Genomic DNA, 22,891 nt, shown 5'->3' with positions numbered 1-22,891 from the left:
GTGGTACCTGTTTGAACCTCGGGCAGGACTCACGTGTGCTGGATGCTTTGTAAAAATCTTTTGGAAGACACTGCAATGCAAAAGACCTAACTCGGTGTGAAGACTTACGCATCCTGCTGCGCTGCAAGGGATGAATGGGTAGGCTTATGCCCTTCTAAAGGGGTTGCTGGGGGAGCAGCAGGGACCAGCTCCCCTCCAGCCCTTGGGAAGAAGCCCAAGAAAGGAGAAGAGAGCAGTGAAAAGCTTCTTTGCCTCCATCCTGCTGTACTACCAGTTTCTGTCCAATGCAGGGCGATGAACTAACAAGTGGGAGAGAGTGGGATGAAGAACTTGAACTGATCCTTAACTGCACCGGAGTATTTCAACCAGTGGAAACAGGTAGAAATGCTGTTGCTCTGATTTTTCTGACCCTGGGAAGCCATTATTCTGGCTTCCAACTCTTCACATTCCTCTAAGTTAAAGGATTGGCATTGAACATATTTTTCAGAGGTTCCAAGCTCTTGGTGCCACAGGTGAAATGGGGATGTATTGTGGCATGTAGATTAGATTTAGGTAGCTGTTTCTGACACACAGATGATGTTTTGGGGACTCTGCTAGCTGAGATGTGGGGGAGATGTAGACGTGAGGGTAGGAAGGGATAATCTCATTCTGAGAAGGGCCCCAAGCCTTCACCCTTACCGTGCTGTGATGCCATAAGTCAAGTCTGCAGGTACTTTAGGAGGACATCTCTTGAAGCGACTATATTCATCATCTTTGCACCGAATGTCCTTGGCCTTGTAGTACAAATTAAGTTCACGGGCTGTGGTATAACCGGCCTTCAGAGCACCACGGTTCATGGTGATGAAGTCTCGGGGCATCTTCTGAACTGAACCAGTTCTGGGCTTTACTGTGTTCCAGTGGCCTATTGCTGGAGATGGAAAGAAACATGAGAGTCAAAGAGAAAAAGATCAGGCATCTTGGGTAACTCCTGTTTGGGAAGGCAGGCTGATATTTGGGCACCATGCACAAGGGCCTTGTGTGGCTTGCATGCACTTTGCCATGGCTTCACTGTGGAGTGAACTTCATATCCTATCGCACTGCATTTCCTATGGGGACATCTCCCATCTGAATCGCATGTCTTCTCACCCTCCATCTTGGCTTGCTCGGCAAGTCTGATTTCACAGGGGAATTGTCCCTGAGAGCACAAAGTAGGAGCTCTAACGAAGTTATGAAAGTGGCCACGTGTATCACCCTTTGCAAGTGCCATACCACTCTCTGCTTGGGCTCTTTGTGATCCTATGAAAGTTTCCAATGTGACAGAGAAACTTTACTAGTCACCAAGCAATTCGGGTAATATTAATGAAAGTGGGTGAATGTTGGGATTTCTTTACCCCCAGCTTGTCAAGAAGTATTGAATAGCACAGGGAAGGAGAGGAGAGTGCTTATTAGCATTAGGACTTCCTTGCAGGTCTATATTTGAGTGGCGTTGTCATACCTTCAGGGACTCCTCCATCTGTCCTGTGAACGTACAGCCCATATGAAAAATCAAAACCTGGCAGGGTGTAGCAGTTTCTCTGGGGCTTCCCCAGTTCTGCCTGCAGAAGAATGAAGTTAAAACAGAAGCATAAAAACCTTTCCTGATAAGTTAAAGCCCCTGAAAATAAAAATTTGTAACAGAACATGGCCACAAGTATCAGGAGTAGCTCTGGCTCCACTTGGCATGGGTTTGAATCCCACTGTCTGTGCACAAGTGAGAGTGACAGGGCAAAAGAACTCACAGCCATGAGGCTTCACCAGAGCGGAAGCCTAAGGGATGCTGAACTTCACACATTTTTACCTGAGTTATAAAGTGACCTAGTCTTGCTGCAAATAGGGATACCGACTCAATATATATGGACTTGAAATCTCCTTGTTTGGTTAGCTTCTCCTTTGGCTAGGACGCCCAGCCGTGGTGTCTGCTGGGGAGACTGCAGCTAGTCTTAACTTTCCTTTGAGCTATTTCATTTCCAAGTTGTGCCTCCTCCTAGAAAACTGGTGTAAACTTCCCCGAGCACAATCACATTGCCGTTCCTGCCTGGGAATAATCAAGACGCAAGGCATGTTGCAGGGGGAGGATAAGGGGGATGAAGAAAGGGGAGCAAAGCCTGGGGTTTATAGCACAGAAAAGAAGAGAACTTGAGCTCAATAACCTCATTTCTGTTTAGTTTTAAAATGAACTCTTCCCCAGTCCATGTGTGTCCCAGCCTGGTGGTGTCTGTAGGATTAACTGACCTCCCCTCACCCCTTTGTCTCTACCCTCCCATCTCCATGGTGAAGTCACTGCAGGATGTGTGTGTCTTGAAACCTTATTGCTGCTTGAAAGGGAGGCGGTGGAGGAGGGAAGGGGTGAGAGCCTGGCAGCCTGGGTCTGTGCCTTCCTGCTAGGGGAAGCTGGAGCAGGGTCAGGCAACAAGTCCCCTGGAGCCCTGAGGCATGGGTTGGGTGCTTTGGGACAGGTTATTTTGCATGGGAAGGGTCCTGGAGGAGCTGGGGGGTTGTAGGTGTTGGCAGAATGAAAAGCGCTGAAATCCTACTCTAGTGCTTCTCTACAGGTGAATCATTGAACATTAGCATTGAGATGACTGTTATTACACTCCAGAGTGAACACTCTGGATCAGGAGAGGCTGAATTGAATGCAGCCCTTTTTGCAGGGACTGAGTGAAAAGAATAAGACTGAAAATGAACTACCTCTAACTTGCCACTATGGCAGGTTGAGGCTGTACAGTGGTTGATAAGGGATGCAGCTTACTGGAGCTACTTGTATGGGAACATCGACCAAACCCAAATTTACATTCTACTCCCAGCCAGCACCGTGCAAATCCTGGCCAGGGCCTCAGAATGGCCATGGGTCTCCTATATCTGGCAGCCTGGTGGCCCCTTTGCAATGTGCTGTTAAAGGGTACTCACCAAGTGTGCCTGATGCTGCTGAGCACCTTCAGCTGTTCTGCATCACCCTCAGCTCAGGCAAAACTCTCACGGAGCCAGTTTTGCCTGGAGAGCGAGGGTTAATAACCCCTGCCCAAAACAGGCACTTTTCCAGAGGGCTCTGTGTTGAAGTCTCTAGAATTTGCTCATAATTGCTCAAACTTTTTTGCCTGGAGCCATTTTTTTGTGCATTCAGTTTGGAGTTTCTCAGCTCCCGTCTCTATACTGCAGCTACACAAAAACTTAAAAGCACAGAGTTGCTGTGGCACCGGGATCCTCACCAGAATGTCCAGGGCTGAGACCGTGCCTGCTGGCTTGAGTGACTTGTCTGTGTTGTGACAACACGTCTGCTCCTTTGCAGATCCTGACAAACTGGCTGTCAGGTTTGCCAGTTTGTGATCATTGGGATCATTGGGCCTGCAAGCCCGTACAGTGATGTTTTCAGGTAAATCCACGGTCTTGCTTCTCAGGTCTGGGAGGGAGGTACTTCATCTTGGTCCCCTTAAATCCATGCACTTGTGATGCTATAAAGCAGATGTGGTATTCCCACGACTCTCAGGAGCAAAAGTTCACCAGAAAATGAATTTTCTAGACTTGCTAAGATCCTTTGATAGGCTCGAAAACCCCATCAGGCTCCTTGCCCTGTGCAAAGCTACGGATCCTTTGTTGCAAACAGACCTTTTTGAAAGCAATCGACTCAGCTACCTGATACAACCTGTGCATAACATGGCTGCATTCTCCCGGCTGCCTCCTGGGAACTTCTAGCAGAGGAAGGCACTGTCCCTTGCAGACGCGTCCAGCACCGAGCACGATGGGTGTGAGTGGGCTTTTAGTGCTACTGCAACTGAAATATCACACGGCAGTGCTAAACCATATGTGCATGCTGTGTGTGAGTTAGGGAGCTCAGGCAAAGCGTATAAACCGGTGCCAGGGATGATAAAGTAGCTTTCATTGCTGATCTATTTCTCCTGTATTTAGAGGCATTTGTACGCTAGCTATTTTTAGATTAGTTGTCACTGATATACAAGGGAAATGGTGTAACGTTCCTCAGATGCATGAGAAAAGGCTTTTTCCAGGGATTATGTTCTGATACCGGATCAGCTAAGTGAGGTCAGAAATCTGCTATGACGGCGAAGGTGTGGCAGATGGGAGAAAATTGCTGAGAAACTGCAGGAAAGAAGAGAGGTTTCTAACCTGTGGCAAAGCTGCTTCCAAACCCTTGAATGCGGAACCCTATAGAATGGAAGAAATTACAGGATTTAAAGATTCTCTTTTGTAGAGCACCTGAAGTTAACACAGTTGGGTGTTTACTCCATTGCAAAATGAGTGCATGCTGTTTCCTTTTATGATCAGGTGGCATTTTACAGTCACTTTGCACTGAATAAATAAAACTGAAGGTGCTGGATAATTAATTAAAAAAAAAAAAAAAAGTCTGGTCCAATATGTTGAACATGGAGAGAACCTGTGCCTGAAGAAAATCAATGGACTCGGAGGACTCTGGTTGCTTGCCAACATCTTTTACCCACAAAAGCAAAGAAGGGGAAGGAGATGGCAGGAATGAATCTTGCTCAGTGTAATCCAAGATTACAGCCTTTCTCATTCATAAATTAGAAAAACGCTGTTGCAACCTCATGGGCTGGTTTCAGTTGTTTGTCCTGGGGCATTGTAGGTGTGCTGTGTCGTAAAGCGGTGGGGAGAGCGAGCCAAAGTTGATGCAGAAGCCCACTGTTTTCTTCCGCAGCTCCAGCACCGTTTTCTGTGTTCAGGTTTAGCCTGTCACAAAGCTGCTTGGCTGGAATACAGATCTGTCTGACAGCTGTGCCCATCAGCAGACAACTTCATTAAACCTCATTAAGATGTCATTTCTCTGCCTTATTTCCCACCTCTTGGCTCTAATTAAAACCGTCTCTCTCTGCATCCCAGGCGGTCCTAATTTTCTCTGGGTACCTTCTGCAAGTTTTCTCCCTTTACGATCTCAGTGAGGAAAATCCAGCATCTTAAATACTGTTTATCCAGCCCTTTTGGAAAAGACAGCTCTAGACTTTTTCCTGAAGCATTCCCAGAGCATCCTGCAGAGACCATCACCTCCCAGGGCTCCAAGAGACGTGTGCTGAGGCTTTGTTTGCGCTCTCAAACTGTCTTTCAGGACTCGGCTAATGCACCCTTTCCCCTTGGACATGATCATTTTCATGGTTGAACCTGGTGTGTCTGAACTGGGTTTGGAGGGTGCCGCGCTCAGACTGGCTGCAGTGCAGCGGTGGGGGTGTTTGATTAGTGGGGATACCCTGCTCAGCTGAAGAGTGAGTGGTGTTGAGTGTATCGAGCTCCCTGGCCTTTGCTAGGTAGTTTTTGATTTGTGCAGCCCCAGGTTTGAGGCCTGGATTTGTATCTGAGTGTCTAATGGGGTTGGAAAATTTTTGCTGTGAAAGAGGAAGGCTCGGAAATGGGTCTGTTTATAAGAGGTGGGCACGTTGCAAAGGTGTAAGGAAATACAAAACCTTTAAGGATTCCAGGGTTTGTTGCAAGGCTTATTTGTGTTTCATCCCCTGGTATTTATGGCCCATTGACGCACATTGCATCAATTTTCTAAAGACGACTGAGACTGTGAGAGGGGTAGGAGACGTGTCTGTGCAGAGAGGTACAGCGAGAGATGGAGGCACGGGTTTTTAATCCCTGCATCTGAGGCAGCCCTTCACTGGGAGGATACGCTGGGCAAATCCATGAATCTTCTCTGCTTTGACTCAGCCGGGGCTCCCCTGTCCCCTCCTCGACGGCTCTGCCCTGTGCACGCCTGCAAACCCTGCACCGGTGCATTTTCAGCCTGCCAGGCCCTGCTTCCTTCCCTACCTTCTGTTCCCCTTTTCATTACACCCCCTTGTACAGTAAAGCCTCCCGTCACGCTGCCATTACTATTATTATTGCAGATTTACTGCACTTGCAGAGTGAAGTGATTGCGGTGACAAGGCCCAGCATTTTTCCTTCCTTCCCCCCGCGACAGCTTGAAATCAAGCCCTTCATTTGCATTTACATGATCTTGCTGTGCAGCTTATGAGATCGGGAGATTTATTTGCTACTTAGCTTGATGTTTGATTACACTCTAAGAAGGCAGTGAGCTACAAAGTGCAGGGATACATCAGAACTGAGCTACTGAAAGCCCCTGGGGGACAGTAACTCAACATCAGGTTTAGGTAGATGAGAAAGGGAATGTTCAGTGTTTTGAGAAAGGCAAATTTGATGAGGTTTTTCTTTAAAGGTGGAGGGAAAAACTTACTTTCCCTCTCTGACAAAAAATGGTTGGGAAAACAAGAATGTTGTTATGAAAACACACCTGAAAATCTGGATTTGTTAGTGCAGAAGAAATCCTAGCAGGGGCTGGTGGCTGCTGGGCTGCCTGCCGCTAACTGCTTGTAACTTCCACTCCCAAGAAGATTATTAATAATAAGTTGGCAGTTATCTTCGAAGCTTTTCATAAACATTAAAGGTCAAAGTTGAAGTTTTGCTTGATGAAGGACTACGAAATCTGTCCCTGTTTTATTAAGCTTCGAAACATGCCACCGAGCATTAATCCTGCTGTAATATTGGGGAAACTGAGGCAGGGAATCAGTGTGCCCATGCAGGATAGCAAAGGGAATGGAGTTTGGATTGGGGAGAGAAATGGACTATTCCCAGTACTCTACCGTGTTCAAGAGTGGGAGACAAAATTATTATAGTGTCGCACAGTGGTGTGAGAGTCTTCCAGAGAAAAGGGTGATGGTTGGGCAAACTGCTGCCCTCAGAGTCAGGAACAGTAAAGCTCGAGGATCTTACTGTGAGTTTAACTCCTTTCATTACAAATACTCCGGATAGGGTAGAGACACTGCTAACCCAGAGTATGTCTACGCATGCGGTCTGCACTGACCTCTGCTCCTGACTGACCTGCACTGGGACCTGTAGCCTTATTAGGTACAAACCTTTGATTGTCAGGTCTAAACTTGAAAGATTTTCCCCTCTAGAAGCTACGTTTTGCATTACACTGGCAGCAGAGGACTGCGAGGATGGATGGGACACAGGCATCCCGCTCACTGGGTTAGGTAGAGCAGTTAGAGAAGGCAGACAGCACTTCCAGCCCAGGGTTCTACCTACCCAACCCCAGACACCGGCGTGCCCCTTCCCATCTTTTCTGCTCACAGTGTGGCTGTAATGCTGACAACCGAGGGCCACACACGTGGGTCCCTGACACAGAAACCCATATCTAAGGCAAGACACCCACTATCTGGTACAGTAGCTTTGCGTGCGAACTGTTTGTACTTAGCTTTTAGTCTTGAAAATTGCCATGAGATACGCTATTACAATTAATCATTAAAGACTTAAGAAAGAGTATAGCCCATTACATAAAAGACTCCAGCGATGATCTTTATCCAACTTGTAAAATGGGCAGACTTGATGCGACTGAATAATTTTCCTCTCATCTGCACAAAATCATGAATGCAAGTCATACTTTGAGCCTGAAGTGAACACTGCGAGACCAGCCTATAATTACCAAAACAGAAAAAAAGAACAGCGTTTTCTAATGAATGACAAGCCACTAGGTGGAAATCTAATTTGGTCTAATTAAGCAGCCTTTGTGAGGATTTGTCTTTAGATGAAAAGAGGGAGCCAAAGAGATCTAAATGCAAATGAACTCTATCATTTTGGTTTTAAAGGGCCAGACATATATGAAAGTATTTGCGTACACAATACTTTCATTTGTCTTCATAGGTGTATTCACCTTCTAGTTTTCTGTTGAAAAAAATCCTCTTTGCCCCAAAATTCCGGGACTCTGAATACTATTCGCTCTTTATTGAGTTAGAAGATAACCTGCTGTTAGAGGGACAATTTTAGCAGTAGGGTATCACAACTGTTAAAATTGCCTTTCTCTGTAACAGGGCTGCTTCTTTCTGCTGTTTGAAAATGGTTTTGGAAAAAAAAAGGATGCTTTTTGCTAGGGAGTCAGATCCCAAGCCTGCTGCTGTCGGTGTGTGACACCATATAATTCTCAGGTCTTTGGGGGCACGTGCTGGACCCTGAGCTCCTCCTCGGTGCCTCTGTGTCAGTGTGAATTACTTCAGCATTGATAAATCACCAACGCCTTGCCCAGTTGTGCTATTTCTGCTGATTCTGCCAACAGTCTCAACGCTGGGAGCAGGCAGCCCAAGTACAGCCCCAAAGGCTGAGACTCACTGAGGTGTTTGAGTATAATTGAGATGGAAATATTGAAAACTCTCTTCTCCTGCTCTATTACATTTGGTCCTGACTTTAAGATAAATTTGTGTCTGTGTAAGGTTTTGTGCCAGCACTGAAGGTCAAAGAAGCATATGTGTTTCTGTAGTCGGTGTCACAGCTTGTGAAGTTCACATCAGCCTCCACTTGCTTGTAAGCCCTGAAGAAGCAGCATGGTCATAAGACAAAGCCGCTGGCAGGCAGGATGCGTTATTTGGGCTTAGTGAAGATGGGAGCAGTTTACAGCTACTGCTAGACTGAGGTCTTACCTGTACCTGATCTTTCTTGAGCTACAACCACCATTCACCTCTAAGAGGCAGAATGAGCCTGGGAGAGGTTTGAGGACATGTAGAGATGATGGCAGAGAGGTTTGGTACAGCATGGAGTCGCCCCGGAGCAGCTGAATGGAGAGACATCTCTGAGGCCTTGCTCTCCCTATAGGTAACATCAGGGGAAGAATGAGGTGCGTGTGTACAGATCAGGGTGGGAAAATCAGTGGAATAATTCTATCTTCGATGTGGCAGCAGTTCTGGGAGCTTTGGGGAGAATGTGGGCAGAATAGTGCATAGCACCTTGGCAAAAAAAAGCTGGTTTACTATCTTCACATTTGACTCCCCAGAGAGATGTGGGGCCTCCAGAGAGTAGCTGGAAAGGGTGTAGCAGCGTTGTCATTTCCCAGAGAACTACAGTCTTGGGGATCCCTGCTGTGTTGCAAACCCTGAAGTCAAAATTCTGCCAGGGAATGCTTTTGCTCAGTGTCTGTTGGCTTCAGTGGGAGCACTGAGTTTTAGCTGAGGGCAGGATGTGGGTTATTTGAAGATGAGAGAGAACATTCTCTAAATGTTGAAGAGATGGGACAATCTTTAAAAAAAAAAAAATAAATTTCCATCCCCTTCCAGCAGTTATGACCTTTTCTCTGTGTTTCATCCTTAGTAATATCTGTTCTATAAACCTCCCCATCTGCTACTTCAAGAAAAATCCCCTCATGTTCTCAAGGCCAGATGTTGTCCCAGATTATGTCCAGCACAACTCAATTCAGTGAAGCTGCTGTTTACACCGTGTAACTTGCTGCTGGCTCCTTCAACTCCATACAGGTAGTTTTAATTTCCTCCTGAATTTCTTTGGGTGCTGTAGAACATATTAGGCTAAATGCTGCCAGTGTAGCATCCATATAAGCCACAATGACATTAAAGGAGTTGAATGCAAGTGAGAATTCAACTGTGGGCCTTTCTGAGCAGGCTGAATATGGCCACATTCCCTGTATAGCAAAATAATTCCCCAGGGGCACAGACCTCTGATTCTTAGGGCCAAATTCAATCCCTGGCTGCAAATGAGATACTGGCTGCCTTGAGAGCCACCTGTCATTTCACAGCAGAATTTGCCTGAAGTCAATACACTTGTGGTACCTCCTAGAACAAAATATTCAAATATTTCAGACTAACAGACAACTTGTTAAGTTTGGGCAAACCTCTGGTTCAGGAATCTCTCAGCTTTCACTCAAGAGAAACTCTAATCTCTGATCACAGATGCAGGAACTTACCACCTTCAGTCACCTCATGCACAGAATAATCTCCATTTTCATTAGAGAATAGATAAAGTTTTTGCTGTTAAAAAAGGATGCTGTTTCTTTAATGTAATAAAACCTCAGCAGGACAGAACGTCTTTACTAGACTATCCCCCACTATTCCCACAAGAAATCAAATATAATCCTATTTAAGAAGCTTTAAATAATTTTGAGCTTTCATATTGACTTATTAAAATGCAGCTTAAAAAACGCCTTCCTTGCAATCCCTTTACAAGGGTCAGGGATATAAAATTTGAAGAAATATGATTAGTAGATCAGTTGGAAAGATATATGTGGCAGCTTCCTATTTTATTATTTAAAATGCCCTTTTAGAAGAAAAGGTGATTCTGTAAAAAGTGGCACCATCTCCCTGAAGGAACCTAGTCCCAGGGTTTCCAGTCCTTTCTCCTGCATTCAGCACCCAACACATCTACCAGGTTTTTCTTAGACCTGAAGAGCTCTTGCAGCTGGGACAGAAGAGTTGGTTTCTGTGTCCTCATACTCCAGCAAAATAGAGGCTCATCAGGCTCTAAGCACAGAATAAGGCAGTAGCACTTGTGGCCGTTTGTTGCTCGGCGCAAAACACAAAGTGATGGTAATAGGGATGCAAATATGCCACAGAGGACGGAGTCATTGCAGAGCTGTGAGCGTGGGTACGGCTTGGCCCACAGAGCCTTCCTGTTACTGCCTGGGAACTCTGAGGGATGAAGAGCTCCTGTAACCTTTCAGGTGTTGGTTGGCGTGGGATGAGTGCCTTTTTCACTTTGTAAACACTATGTGTTGGAATAGAAAATTATAGGATGAAACGGGGTTCCTGCTGTGCTGACTTGAACTCTCTGCAGGGTGAACTGCACCTTATCCAAGCAACGGCTACAGACTCCACCGGTGCATCCTGAGGGGTGGAGGCAGAAATCTCCTTCCAACAGATTTCAGTCCAGTTGCCCACGTTCAGTCCTTTTGACTTAGGAAGAACTGGGATTGTAACCAAGAACCTTTTTGGGGCACATTGCTAGAAGAATTAACTGGAAGGTGCTAAGCAGAGAGAACGTTGAGTTGTCCTGAGCTTCCACTCTGCAGTTCTCCTGGGATTAGCAGGGTTGTATGGATGTAAATGATGAGACAATTTGACCCCAGCTCTTGAAGTATATTAAATACAGTGAAGACCCAAATTGTGCTGTCAGTTAGACAGAACTCCCATTAAGCACAGAGGGTCTTGTGCTAATGCAAGAATCTGCCCGAATCATTTGCTCTGTCCTACAGCAAAATGTATTCAACATGCTGAAATTTGACTGGAAAACCTAGCGAGCAAAATCACACCCTGCCCATTACACTTACAGCCAGTTACTGTGAAATCCTAATGTGTCAGACTTTCTCTGGGAAATAAGGCAACTAATAACTTTACTTCTGCCTAAGGCTGGACTTTGGTCAAGGCTGTCAAGGCTTCTATGATTTTTATGTGTTTTTTGAAAAAATATCCATGATTTTGACACATTGGGACTTCTGCGTGTGAGCAAGCAGGGAACTGTAATAGCTGAACTTCCCCAAGAGCTGCAGTGCTCAACCTTGGGCTCTCTGCAAGACAAACACCAAAGAGTCCTGAGCCCACTAGTGCCTCTGTGTCTTCAGCTCCCAAAGCAGTCAGTGGCAGTCAAGTGTGATTGACTGCTGGCAGGATCTTGCCCAGAGTTTTCTCCTGTGGCAGAAAAAGAAGCAGTGACACCAAAGGCAAGACCAGCAAGCACTGGAGAGGGCCTTAGTCCCCCAAGGAGTTGTCGTGCCCTGCCCTGCCTTCCTAATTTTCTACATTTATGACAATAATTGTGAAACTGGGCTGAAACAGCACTGGGAAGTTGCTGCCAATGGTTAAAAACTACCGTTGCCTATGGGTTGATCTTATTCATGGTACTAAAAACACAGCAAAAGTTATCTGGCTTACAAATTAATGCTCGTTACCTTTGGAAGATATATATATAATTCTAAAATTCCCCATAATCCTACATCTGACTCCCTCATTGTTTTCCCCACCAAATTTTCTCGATACGATTTCAGCTCTGCTTTGTTCTATTGTTTTTCTCTCCAGTCCTATATTTTTTTGAAAGGGTAGAACATAACAGGTCAGATACTGCTCCGGTGACGTACACGAGTAGCCCAATTGCTTTCAAAGGGGCTACCTTGTGAGGCAACCAAGAGTTGGCTCGAAAAAGTCACTTCATAATTGCATCATATTTGCTAAATCAGATGTTTTACGCGCTTAAGAATTCTCTATGTTCCCTTCGTGCTCAGCCATTACAAAAGGCTCCTGCTCTGCTGGAGTTCTGACCCATATTTTCCCTGCTGCAGTCCAAATTTGGTTGCTAAAAGGTAAAGGGAAAAAAATCTCTGTCTCATCACATCTCTCCCAAACCCTGTTCAGCTGCTGTGGTATTTTCCTTCATTATGCTGCTGCCTCAGACTGTAAACCTCTCTAATTTCCTACATCGCAGCTATTTATTTAAATGCTAACTCGCATTATGAAGTGATAATCCACAAGCGCAGGAGATAATTTATGAAGCATTTAAATTAAGAGGAGCAGCTAATTGGGAGCATGTGTCTTATAAGCCTTGCTAACACCAGAAAACTACAAATTAGGGAGAAAATGGAAGATATTTTTATCTTGCTTTTTTCTTTTGTAATGCACTGAGGAAAAATATTACCATACATCACACAAACACTGCTGTTCACAGAAGTCTTCTTTTCTGTTGTTCGCTTCATAGTTAGTCTAACACACAACGCTCTCGTTATTACAAATTCCTCATTATAACACACAAAATAATCTTTGCTCTCAGAGAAGGTGGAATGAGGTGGGGTTTTCTGTCTCCAAATAAAGTGGAATAAATTTTCCAGGAAAGGTCCCCTTCTCAGCTACACGCATTAATTTAAAAGAGCAAAGACTCCCTTGTTACATAGGGATGTTAAAGTGCATTTAATTTAGGACTGCATCATGCTGTAAGAGTTTTATAGTTTTTTGTTGAAAAGAGAATGAGCATAAATGGCTGTGAATTAGGGAAAAGCAAATGCGCTGCAGCCACAGGGCTGGAGGGAATGCATTTCGGATGCTCTGTTCAGATTTTGGCACCAAAGTCACAAACTTTGATTTCGCTGCAGCTTTTTGGGGGTTTATTCATAAAGACTAATATTGACCTGAATCTGAATAGCAATGTACCCGTCAATGTGCAATTCCCAGCATACAGCTGTATGACAGAGATGACTTGCTAAATGCTGCTGGGACGGGCTGATGGGGAAAGGAGGGTTTTGCCACCCAGGCCAAGACAACAGCACTGGGGAAGGTGATAACCATCCCCAGCTTGACGTTCCCAATCATGCACCAGGTTCCCTGGGTTTGCTCTTGGAGGCTGTTGCCTTAACAGGGAAGGTGAGTGGGTGTCCTCAGGAGGCAGCTGCCTTTGCCTGTAAGCATAACACCCCTTTGGTTGCCTTTTTGGATGTTGGTGCTTCGATCAGAGGAAACGGCTGGGATGTTCTGTAGGAGCAAGAGGGTTTCTCTGCACTCCCTTTGGAGCATCTCGGGCACCCAGAGGATTGCGTTAACACAGTTCAGAGGGAACTCATGGGATATGGAGAGTGAAGCTGACAGTAAGGACCACCTCAATATGCAGCCCTCTCGCAGCCTTCAGCAACCACTTTAGAGTAGTTTTCAGCACAGTTGTGTGAGATCTTTAGTTAGGATCCTCCTTTACTAGGCAATGAATTCTTGTGGGTCCCTTGTGTGGTTACTTGAGACAGATTTGCTGTTGGAGTAAAATATTGTGCATACACCCTGCCTTGCAGGGTGCCTGGGAACCGACCGCAGTGAGGTCCTTGCACGGAGGATGCTCTGCAAGTGTGTGTGTGAATTCAGGCCCTACACATGACTGCATATGTGTGCACTGCGTGTCTAGAAAAAACCTCATGTTAATCTTTGCATTCCTGTTTCTGCTCTTACAAATCTCCCTTTACATATATCCTGTCAAAAGCAGTCAGCAAACAGGCTCTGGCATTATTGGAGTTGCTTCTGGATTCGAAAGAAACCATAAATCTGAAACTTCAATCATATCTTTATGATCATTCAGCAAACAGAGATGGAGGATTTATTCAACGTGGGATAGCAAAGGGGAAACTGCAGGGGGTTATTGCAGGAGATATTGGTTTAGCTAAGGCAGAACTGCTCCCTTGGGCCTCTCTACGGCCGAGCCAATGAACAATGGCACCAATGACAATAACAAGGCAATTATGGGGAAGAGGGTGAGGAGGGGGTAATGCTTTGTTAAAGATAGAGGTAAGATTCCAGCATGGTGTCTCTTTTGTGTGCTTTCGAAACTAAAGGATGGGGTGTCTGCCTGGGGTGGTCTTATTAGGAGCTGGTGATGCTAAAAACACAGCAAGTGCTTCAAAGAGCCTGTAGCTTGTGTGTGAATGTGTTGCTCTTAAGAGGTTATGAAGATTTCCTCCCTAATTAAGTAGGGCTGGCAATAGGTTCCCCTAGTCCATGCTGTACTCTGGAGCAGGAGAGAAATACGTAAACCTCTGCTGACAGAGGTTTGTCTCTCTGGCCCTATGATGATGTTGGGTTTTCTGCATTTAGGACTAGCTCCTGTTCCTGGGAGGGGACTCAGGGGACCTTCCCTTGCTGGGGGGGGCGGGGACGGACGCTCAGACCTTCACCCCAGGCTGGCCACAGTGTCATGCCACAAACGCTGCAGCAGCCCTTCCACCAGCTTGACATGGAAAGGTTGTTTTGAGATTGCTTGGTGGCCTGGTGCCCAGCCTTGCAATGCTCCCAGCTTCATATTTTAGATTATTTTTTTTAATAGCTGTGGCCAACTTGCAAAAGCCTGACTAGAAAAAGAAGCCAAATCCTTAGGTTTCAAATACAAAGAGATTTTTGAACACCATAAGCAGGTGTGTCTGCATCTGCTCTTACGGGGGCCAAACTGGGGCAGCACTGGAGGGAGCTCCTCCTGCGGTACGCCCCGGCTTCAACGTGCAGGGATGCTGGGGTCAGCCTTGACCACAGGCCACCAGCAACAAAGTTTCCCAAGTGCAAAATGGGAACACAAAAGCTTTGGCACAAAGGGGTGGAAATGTTCATGGGCGAGCTGGATCCTGCTGCTGCTGCCAATAGATGGGACTTGCATGAAATTTGCATCTTTTCAGGGTGCATTAGAGACAAATGCCTCTTTTTAAAAAGATGCCATCGAGCAAAAGCAGGAACTAAGTGATCCATCCCCACCTGTCCTGCCTCCCTTCCCCTTCTTCTAGCAATTTTTCCTCCCCCCTTTCCCTTGCGAGCCCCCGAGCAGTTTGTTTTTGCCTGCAGAAGGAAGCTTGAAATATTGCAAAGGGGGTACAGGCAGCGCTCCCTGCGGCCTTGCCCCTGATGGCACGAATGCAGACATAAAATAACCCAGCGCCATCAGTAACCTGTCGCCAAAGCCCCACTACGAGGTGAGAGTTTTCCTCCCTGCCGTGGCTGTTAGCTGCAATGTATTTCTCCCTGCACTAAGCACCGTCTTTCCCAGGGCTGCATTACAATGATTTATAAACCCCATTTCTGGGGAAAACTAATAGATCAAAGTGAGGAGAAGGAAAAGGAGACATGAGCAGCTGGAAGAAGATATTGAAGCATGAAACAAAAACAGAAATGAAAAAGTAGTTTGTGGCACTAGTGAGTTGTTCTGTGCTGCACTTCTATTATTGAAAAATAATAGGGGAAATCTGTATTTTAATCCATTTTTTTAAGAGACGTTCAAGTAATCTGAAAAGCTCTTCCTAGAGCCAGCTTGCTTTTGTGTATTTGTGCAGCTCTTACACAACCAAACACTTATTTTGCTGTTTAGCCCTTCCCTGTCTATTCTCATGTCATTTTTAGGCTTTCCATGTTTTAAGCAGCATCTAGATTTTCTAACAGGGTAACAGAAAGCATCACATGGAGGATTGATGCTCAGCTGGACCTGAGCCTAGGATGTGCTTGTTCCTGAGCTGAGACTTGGTCAGGTTTTACAAAGGGACGTCGTGGGCTGAGATCAGGGTGGCCAGTGAGGTGCTCTGCCTTTGTTTCTGTTTCCTCTCCTGCACAGTGGGGATGAATGGACAAGATTCGTCATGTAATTCTCAGTGTCAGTCAAGTTACATCCTGACTGAACTGAGCCGGGAGTACCGACCAATGCTCATCTCTTAGTTTTACAATGATTAATGCATTAGTGTTTGTAAGAGCTTTGGCGCTAAGAAGCTAATTGGGCTTTTGTGTGTGTTCTGCTTGTCTGGTTCAGCCACCAGACATCCCCGACTTCAAACATAGGCAGTGGTGGAGAATTATTATGAAAATAACCATAATCCTTGTGCAGCACTTCATATATTCAGAGGGCTGTACAAACCTTCTATCTACAATTTCCCCATGTAGTGTGTACGTAAGTGCAAACGTTACACACGACAGATGAAATGCACCGAATAGGACAAACAGCAGATTTGATGGAAAACAGATGTGTGTGGCAAGACTGCAGGGGCTTTTCTAAGAGATTGTACAGAGCCATGAGATGGAAGCTGATGAATTATCCCTACGCATGTTCTTAGGGTTGTCTGAGGTTTGCAGGTTTCCATTCAAAGTATTTTCTCTACATTCCTGTTGTTTGTCTTGTTTAAATTTTCACTCTCCCTGGCAATTTTCTGTTGCCAGTTAATGCTGCAGCATCGTGTTAACTTTAGGCTGGCTGGTTTACCTAGGTTCCTGATTTCTGTTGCATCCTTTGGTGTTGGTAAAAGTGTTCCTGGGGAATGCAGGTGCAGGGATGTATTCATGGAGATGTATAATTGAAAATTCTCGCAGATAACACAGGAAGCAAGCACGTGTTGAATGTACTTGTGTGCCCGCTCTGCATAAGGAACATCTGTGCTTGTTCACATAAAGGAGCAGGATGGGCTGTGAAGCAGTGTATTTCTCTTTTGGTGACTTCTGAAAACATGGCCTGGAGAAGACACATCTAGGATGGCATTCAGGAGCAAACATTCATGATGTGGTCTGCTTTCAGCTACATTTCATGACTACCAATAAGACAGCTAAATATGGCCATTTGCAAGATCAACACCTGCCCTCTCAATCAGTCTGAGATGACCAAGATCCTTATAATCCTTATGGGTCTCTTCTACCTCAAGATATTCTATGATTCTATGATCTTCATAGCTGAGCCTGACTTTTGGCTCAGGGCTTTGATCAGTAAGAGCTGAGTGAGTTAAAATGAAAATACCACTCTTTTTTTGCTCGTGCCCTGTATGATACACTCTAACAACCTATTCAAAAACACTTCCAACCAGAGAGGTCATCTTGCCAAGACGTTCATCCCCTTCCTTCTTTTGGCTATGTAGCCCCAAGCAAACACTGCTCCACTGAGCCATGAGTCTTGTGCTGGTGTCGTAGCTGGTACCTGGCATGGTGGCACAACAGGCAGTTGCAGGGGCCCTGTTATTTTCACTGCATGGATCCTGCCTACTGCTGACCAGAGCCTAACGCAGCTGCCTCTTCCATAGACCTTGCGCTGGTAGCTGCCGACTACATCCCCTATTACAAGAGGCAGAAAAAGCTGTCCATGCTCTAATAGCTATTGTAACCCTCCTAAAACTATGACAACATCTTTCTTCCAACTCCCTATGGCCCAGCCAGTCTTTACTCTTCTTCTGTTCCCTGTCTGCAGAGAGAGCTCGCAGGATGAAAGACAGCTAGGAAGGTAGGGAGAGCTGAATGTGGACTAAGAGCTGCCAGAGGAATATGAGAGGAGAATTTTGCCCTATAAGCTTTAATAAGGTGGTGGGTTAAGAGAAATGCAGCTAGGGAGAAAAATGGGGAATGTTCTCTCTCCAAATGGGCACTGCTTCAGTTTGTAAAAGCACCAGGGATTCCCCATGTGGCTTAATTTATTATTTTCCCACTCGTTAAATGCCAAAACAATAAAGCAAAATCTATTGTTAGCTTTAAAATGCAGGTGATTTGCATATGGCTGTGATAGTCCTACTGCTGCCTTCATTTAAACTCAGTAAGCCGAGGTACCTTTAAAAATTATGACTTGTTTTACATTTAATATACTGAACTATGTTAACATAATATTAAGGGGCTGACTTCACAGCTTAATTGCTGATCACGTAGAAGGCTGCTTTAGCAGAAGCATTAGTCTGGCAGTGCTGTACGGCCTGATATGAGAGCAGCTGGAATAGCAGCCTGCACAAAGGGGCTGCGAGCTGCTCCTTCCCTGCCGCGATGCTCCCCCTAAGAGCACCCTGGAAATCCAGAGTCATTTTTACACCACTCTTGGTTTACTCCCTTGTGCTAGAAGGTATTTGATGCCCTATTGCAGAGCAGTGCCTGTGCAATACAAGCAGGATGTAATTGTACCTGTACAAAGCGCTATTTAGAAAATCAGGTGAGGTTTTTTCCCCATTCAGTAAGATTTTACAGAGGGGAAGGAATGCACCATTTCCTGGCAGACCTGAACATGTACTGTACTTCCCAGCCCCTGGTCTCCAAGGCTGCTGTAGAGAGATCGTGCAGTTCTAGTGGTGGTGGTGTATCTTCTCATTTTCTTCCTTCCTTCTTCGACCCTTGCTCGTGTCAGGCTGAATGCAAAGAGGGCAGGTATCGGGAATGGGAAGCAGGTCCACAAAGACTCTTAACCTCTCCTTGAATTCAGAGACCCTGTGACAGTATTTTGGTCGATACGGTTGGCTAAGACTGCAAGCTGGTGCTTGGGAAGGGTGAATTGCCACAGTTTCCTTTATACTTTCTGTATTTTCAGCATGCTGAACCACTGGGCCAGCACTCAAAGGTAGGGCATCACCTTTAAGGAGGGAGCTTCTGCAAATGGCTGACTCGTACTTGATCCCCAAACCTCCAGCAGCAAAGTGGCACATGGTGCTACCTGTCCACCATGTCAAAAATAGAATTAAGGTCCAAATACTGCCCTAAGATGTGTCCAAAATAAGAGGCACTCATAGGCTTTTCAGGAGCTGAAGAGGTGTCCAAGCATTACCAGCTACTCGTGTCCATGTGTCTCTGACTTCCACACACAGATCTAATTTGGGAGTTCTGGACTCCTTAAAAAATTTGGGTTTTTTCTCAGTTAAAAAAGCATATAGATTGACAGAGATGTACACCGAGTTCTAGCCCTCTATGATTTAAAAGAGCAAAGTTATAGGCCCCTGAAAATTGAGGTTTATAATAGAAGCACTGGCAAAACCTTAACTACAGAGAAGCTACCAGGCGTTGCAACAATAATTGGGAAGGGAGGGAAAAAAAATCACGCTGTGTTTTTCAGTGCTTAGCTAAGAAATACAACGAGAGAGTTTATTGCTTGCAAAACACAGCTGCACTGCCTCAAATTGGATGGAAAAACGAACCCTGATAATTTATTACACCCCTAAAGTCACAAGAATGTACCCATAAATTACTTTTTTGGAGGGGGAGGGAAGTGGTACCACTGTAGTCCATTCTGCACAACCTACTTATTAGTATCATAATTTATTATTATTATGCCCTGCTGCAAATAGAGAGGCAGATAAAACTCAAATCTATTAAAACAACCGCTCCACTTTCTCTGAGCCACTGAGGGACACCATTCCAAAGGAAATGAGATAAATTACTAAGACAAATGTATGAGTCTTGCATTACAGCACGTAGCTTGTATATATGCAAGAGCAGGAGGATAATTCAAGCAAAAAAGAGTCGTGTTAAGTTTTACCATTCAGGATTCAACACAGAGGGATTGGAATAATATCAAGTGGTCAATTAAATATTTCTAATGTATAGATTTTTTTTTTCCCCAAAGATCCTATGTGTTAACTCGGAATGAACGTGAAGCACTGAAATAACTGCCCTGCTTCTATTGCAAATGTACTTGGATCAGCATGTATTTAAAAATATGCTTTATCCAGCTATGGTGAGGAAGTAGTTGCTATACTGATAAGTCTGAAAATTATATTGATAGAATATATGTATCCATATTCATCCAAGTGGTGCCAATTAATTGCAAAGCTGATCTGAATTTAAAGTTGGTGAAAGACATTGCTTTGCAGTCCCATAAGGAAAAAGTGGCAGAGCCAAAGGTGCAGATGCAAAGGTGCACATGCCTCTGCTAATGGGTTTCAGATAAGTCAATGGGAATTTTGTAATATTTTTCCTTCTCTTCATTTCCTTCTGGGATAGTCAGCTGGACCAGCAGTTTTTAATTCTGTCCTCCCCTTCCCTGCCACCTGGATGGATTAGCAGAAATGATAATTGTAGTGGGACGTTATTGCTCATTGCCCTCTTCAGCACATGGATCAAATGCATGTTAGGTTATTGCAAAGCCAGGATGAGTTTGGTGCTCTTGGCCATAGTTACTGGGGTATAATGGAGCCCTGATTCTGGAGGCTGCTGGTCCAGAGGGGGTTGGGTACAATAACTGCCCAGTCTAAAGATAAACCTAGCAGCAATCTTCTTTCTACACAGCCAATTTGTGGTTTTCAGTCTTATTTTTTTAAAAAAAGAAAACCAATGCATATGTGATAAAAGTTCATACTGGACTTGTCTAAGTAAAGTAGGAGTTGTGCAGGTTTAGCTGGCTTCACTTTTATGAATGCTGGGGATTCTCAAAGCAGAGTACATGAGACACAAAGCCAGTGAAACCTCAATGGCCTACAATGTAAACAAACTTAATGAGAAGAAAAGAGTCAGCAATCATTTCATCTTCCCTACAAAGCCTGCTGCTCTGATCAGGAAAACAACATCCAGGCCACGCAGTAAGACACTGAGACTTTGCGCTCTTGCTACAGAGGGTGGGGGAACAGGAGGGATCGACGAAGGAAGGAAATGAGGCCACCTACTCGCTGTGATACTGCAGATCTTTGTATTTACAGGCTGCTGGCGGCCTCCATCAATCTGTACATCAGATTATTACTTCTACACTCCTGCATACTTGTCGCAGCTGTGTGTGTGTCTGTGGATCTCTTGAATGATTCTTCGCACCCTTTCATATTCCACGCATTGGCTTTTTTTTGTGGGGGGATTACTTTTCATATTGATGGTTGTGGTACTTGGAGTGAAAAATGGAAAGTAAATAAAATTATTTACTTTCTGAGCTAAAAGGCATATGAAATACATTCATAAAGCTATACTTAACATTGCTCCAGGTTTGGGCTTGGACACTTGCTCCTGCAACTTCTCTCTTAAATTGTTTATGTAAGAACATGAGGGAAGAGAAGGCAGGAACTTGTTCCACCTTCATTTGAATGTCAGTTGCCAAATCCAACAATTTTAGCTGTTTCTTTCTGGGCCTTTGTTCAGATCCTAAATATTAAAGTTCCCAGGGAAAACTGAATTTCCACCCTCCAAATGACAAGCTGTGCTTTGTAACGGTATTTCCTGCAGATGTGGCATTTGCTTCTCTGGCAAAGTGCAAGGCTACTACTCAGGCTCTTTTGGCAGCTTTTCCTCATGCTTTTGCCTTTCCCCAGGGAAATGCTCTGTCTGCATGGCCTGGCAGTTTCTAGTATTTAGTTTGGTAGCTGGTTACCTTCCTCCTGAGGTTCTGGCACTGCTCGTTTACAAGCAGGAAGGCAAAGAGGAGCCAGGAGAGGACACCTCCTTCCAGGCTCAGACCTGTGCCTAATATGCAGTGCTTAGCTTCTACTGTATATTGATATTCAGCTTTTTCATAAAAGAAACCTGTGGTTTCCCTGTATCAGAAGCTGTGGGTAAATCCCTACTATTTTACAACATCATAGAGAAGCCCCAAGGCTGGCTGTCCCTCTGTTACCTTTTTAAAGCAGCAGTAAACAGCGTGCTTTTCTCTGAGCAACAGCTGCCTTTCTAATGGTGGACTGTGAAAGACTGCTGCAGAACCAAGGCTCTGAGATTCACTAGTTATTGCTGACCTACCAGGATTGCCTGAAAGCCATGGGATGATGCTATCTTTAATGAAATAATGAAATACAGCATCAATATCAAATGAAAAATAAGAACAGTAGTATTTCTAGGGGGTTTTGCATTGATTAGATGGACGATAGAAGCATATCCATGTGTGGTTGAGAGACTTTGGATGAGTGATGTTCACCTGCCTTTGCCATGTGTTGTAGGAACCCCTCTACATAAATGGACTGTGGCTGTGTTTTCCAAGATGACTGGATTTGGAAGAACCAGTGGCATAGCAAGATGGATACTTCATATTGTATAAAATAGTCTGTTGCTGCTGGTCACAGCAATTATATTCTCCCTTCCTAACTTGCTGCACTACAGGTGATGTTGGGCAGCTCTTGTTCAAGCTTGGCTAGGATTTTTGAGAGCTTAAAGAAGTGCTGTGTGTACTGAGAGGCAGGACTAGACAGCCTGGCATCCCCAAATCAGGGACATCTTTGACCCCAGTCTGTACGTGGAGAGGGCATACGCCTGAAGAGGTCAGCTAGGAATATGGAAAGCTTGATCTCAGTGAGCCATTTTGTGTTGCTGTAGGATACATGTTACTGTTGAAGCTGAGTTTCCAAGCCAGTATTTTCTCTTCAAAAGGGAAGAGGATGATAGGAGCCTAAGCAGAGCAAGGATAGTGAAATTTTAAAGTATTATGACACACATACATTTAATATTACATCACATGTAAGGGAACAAGCACATATGATCGCAATATCACAAGATGAATATAGGTCCTACGACATTAAATTTAGTGCCTTGTGATTGATGATCCTTTGTTTGCAGGTTTTCTTTTATGTATATATTATTTCTGTAGGATAAGCATCTTACCAGCTGGAAGAAACATACAACTTTTTTATTTTCTAGCATGTAATTTCTGTTTGATTCACAGCTAATAAATAGGTCATCTTGTACTTTCGAAATGCCAACATGCAGTAATTCAGTGAAATAGAGACTCTACATTAAAAAGCTGTCAACCTCAGTGCAATTTTCCTGCACCCTACGCTCCAGAAAGATACCTTGTCACTCATGGTTCAGCTCTGTTTTCCTGAAATATCTCTTCTTCTGCATAAATAATGAATATAGTTGCATGAGAATATCTGGCACAATGTCTGTTCTTCCTCCCACTCTAAGGAGCTGCGGGACAGACTCTGTATTTATTGGTTGATCTTCCCAACAAATCT

The 22,891-nt window shown here is 44.7% G+C and overlaps 1 protein-coding gene across 1 annotated transcript in view; it reads right to left on the bottom strand.

Annotated features, from left to right (window-relative positions):
* CFAP77 (cilia and flagella associated protein 77) overlaps nucleotides 1-22,891 on the bottom strand; it is a 61,779-nt gene that overhangs the window by 23,607 nt on the left and 15,281 nt on the right. Inside the window, exons 2-3 of the mRNA XM_049832746.1 lie at nucleotides 1,475-1,574; nucleotides 679-907 (exon numbers count right to left, since the gene is read on the bottom strand). Coding sequence (XP_049688703.1) covers nucleotides 679-907; nucleotides 1,475-1,574 — 329 coding nt within the window. The remainder of the gene's footprint in view (nucleotides 1-678; nucleotides 908-1,474; nucleotides 1,575-22,891) is intronic.

Source organism: Accipiter gentilis, chromosome 29, assembly GCF_929443795.1.
Source record: "Accipiter gentilis chromosome 29, bAccGen1.1, whole genome shotgun sequence".
Classification (NCBI taxonomy): Eukaryota; Metazoa; Chordata; class Aves; order Accipitriformes; family Accipitridae; genus Astur; species Astur gentilis.
Note: the sequence above shows the minus strand (reverse complement) of the source record. Positions and strands in the feature narration are given on the sequence as shown.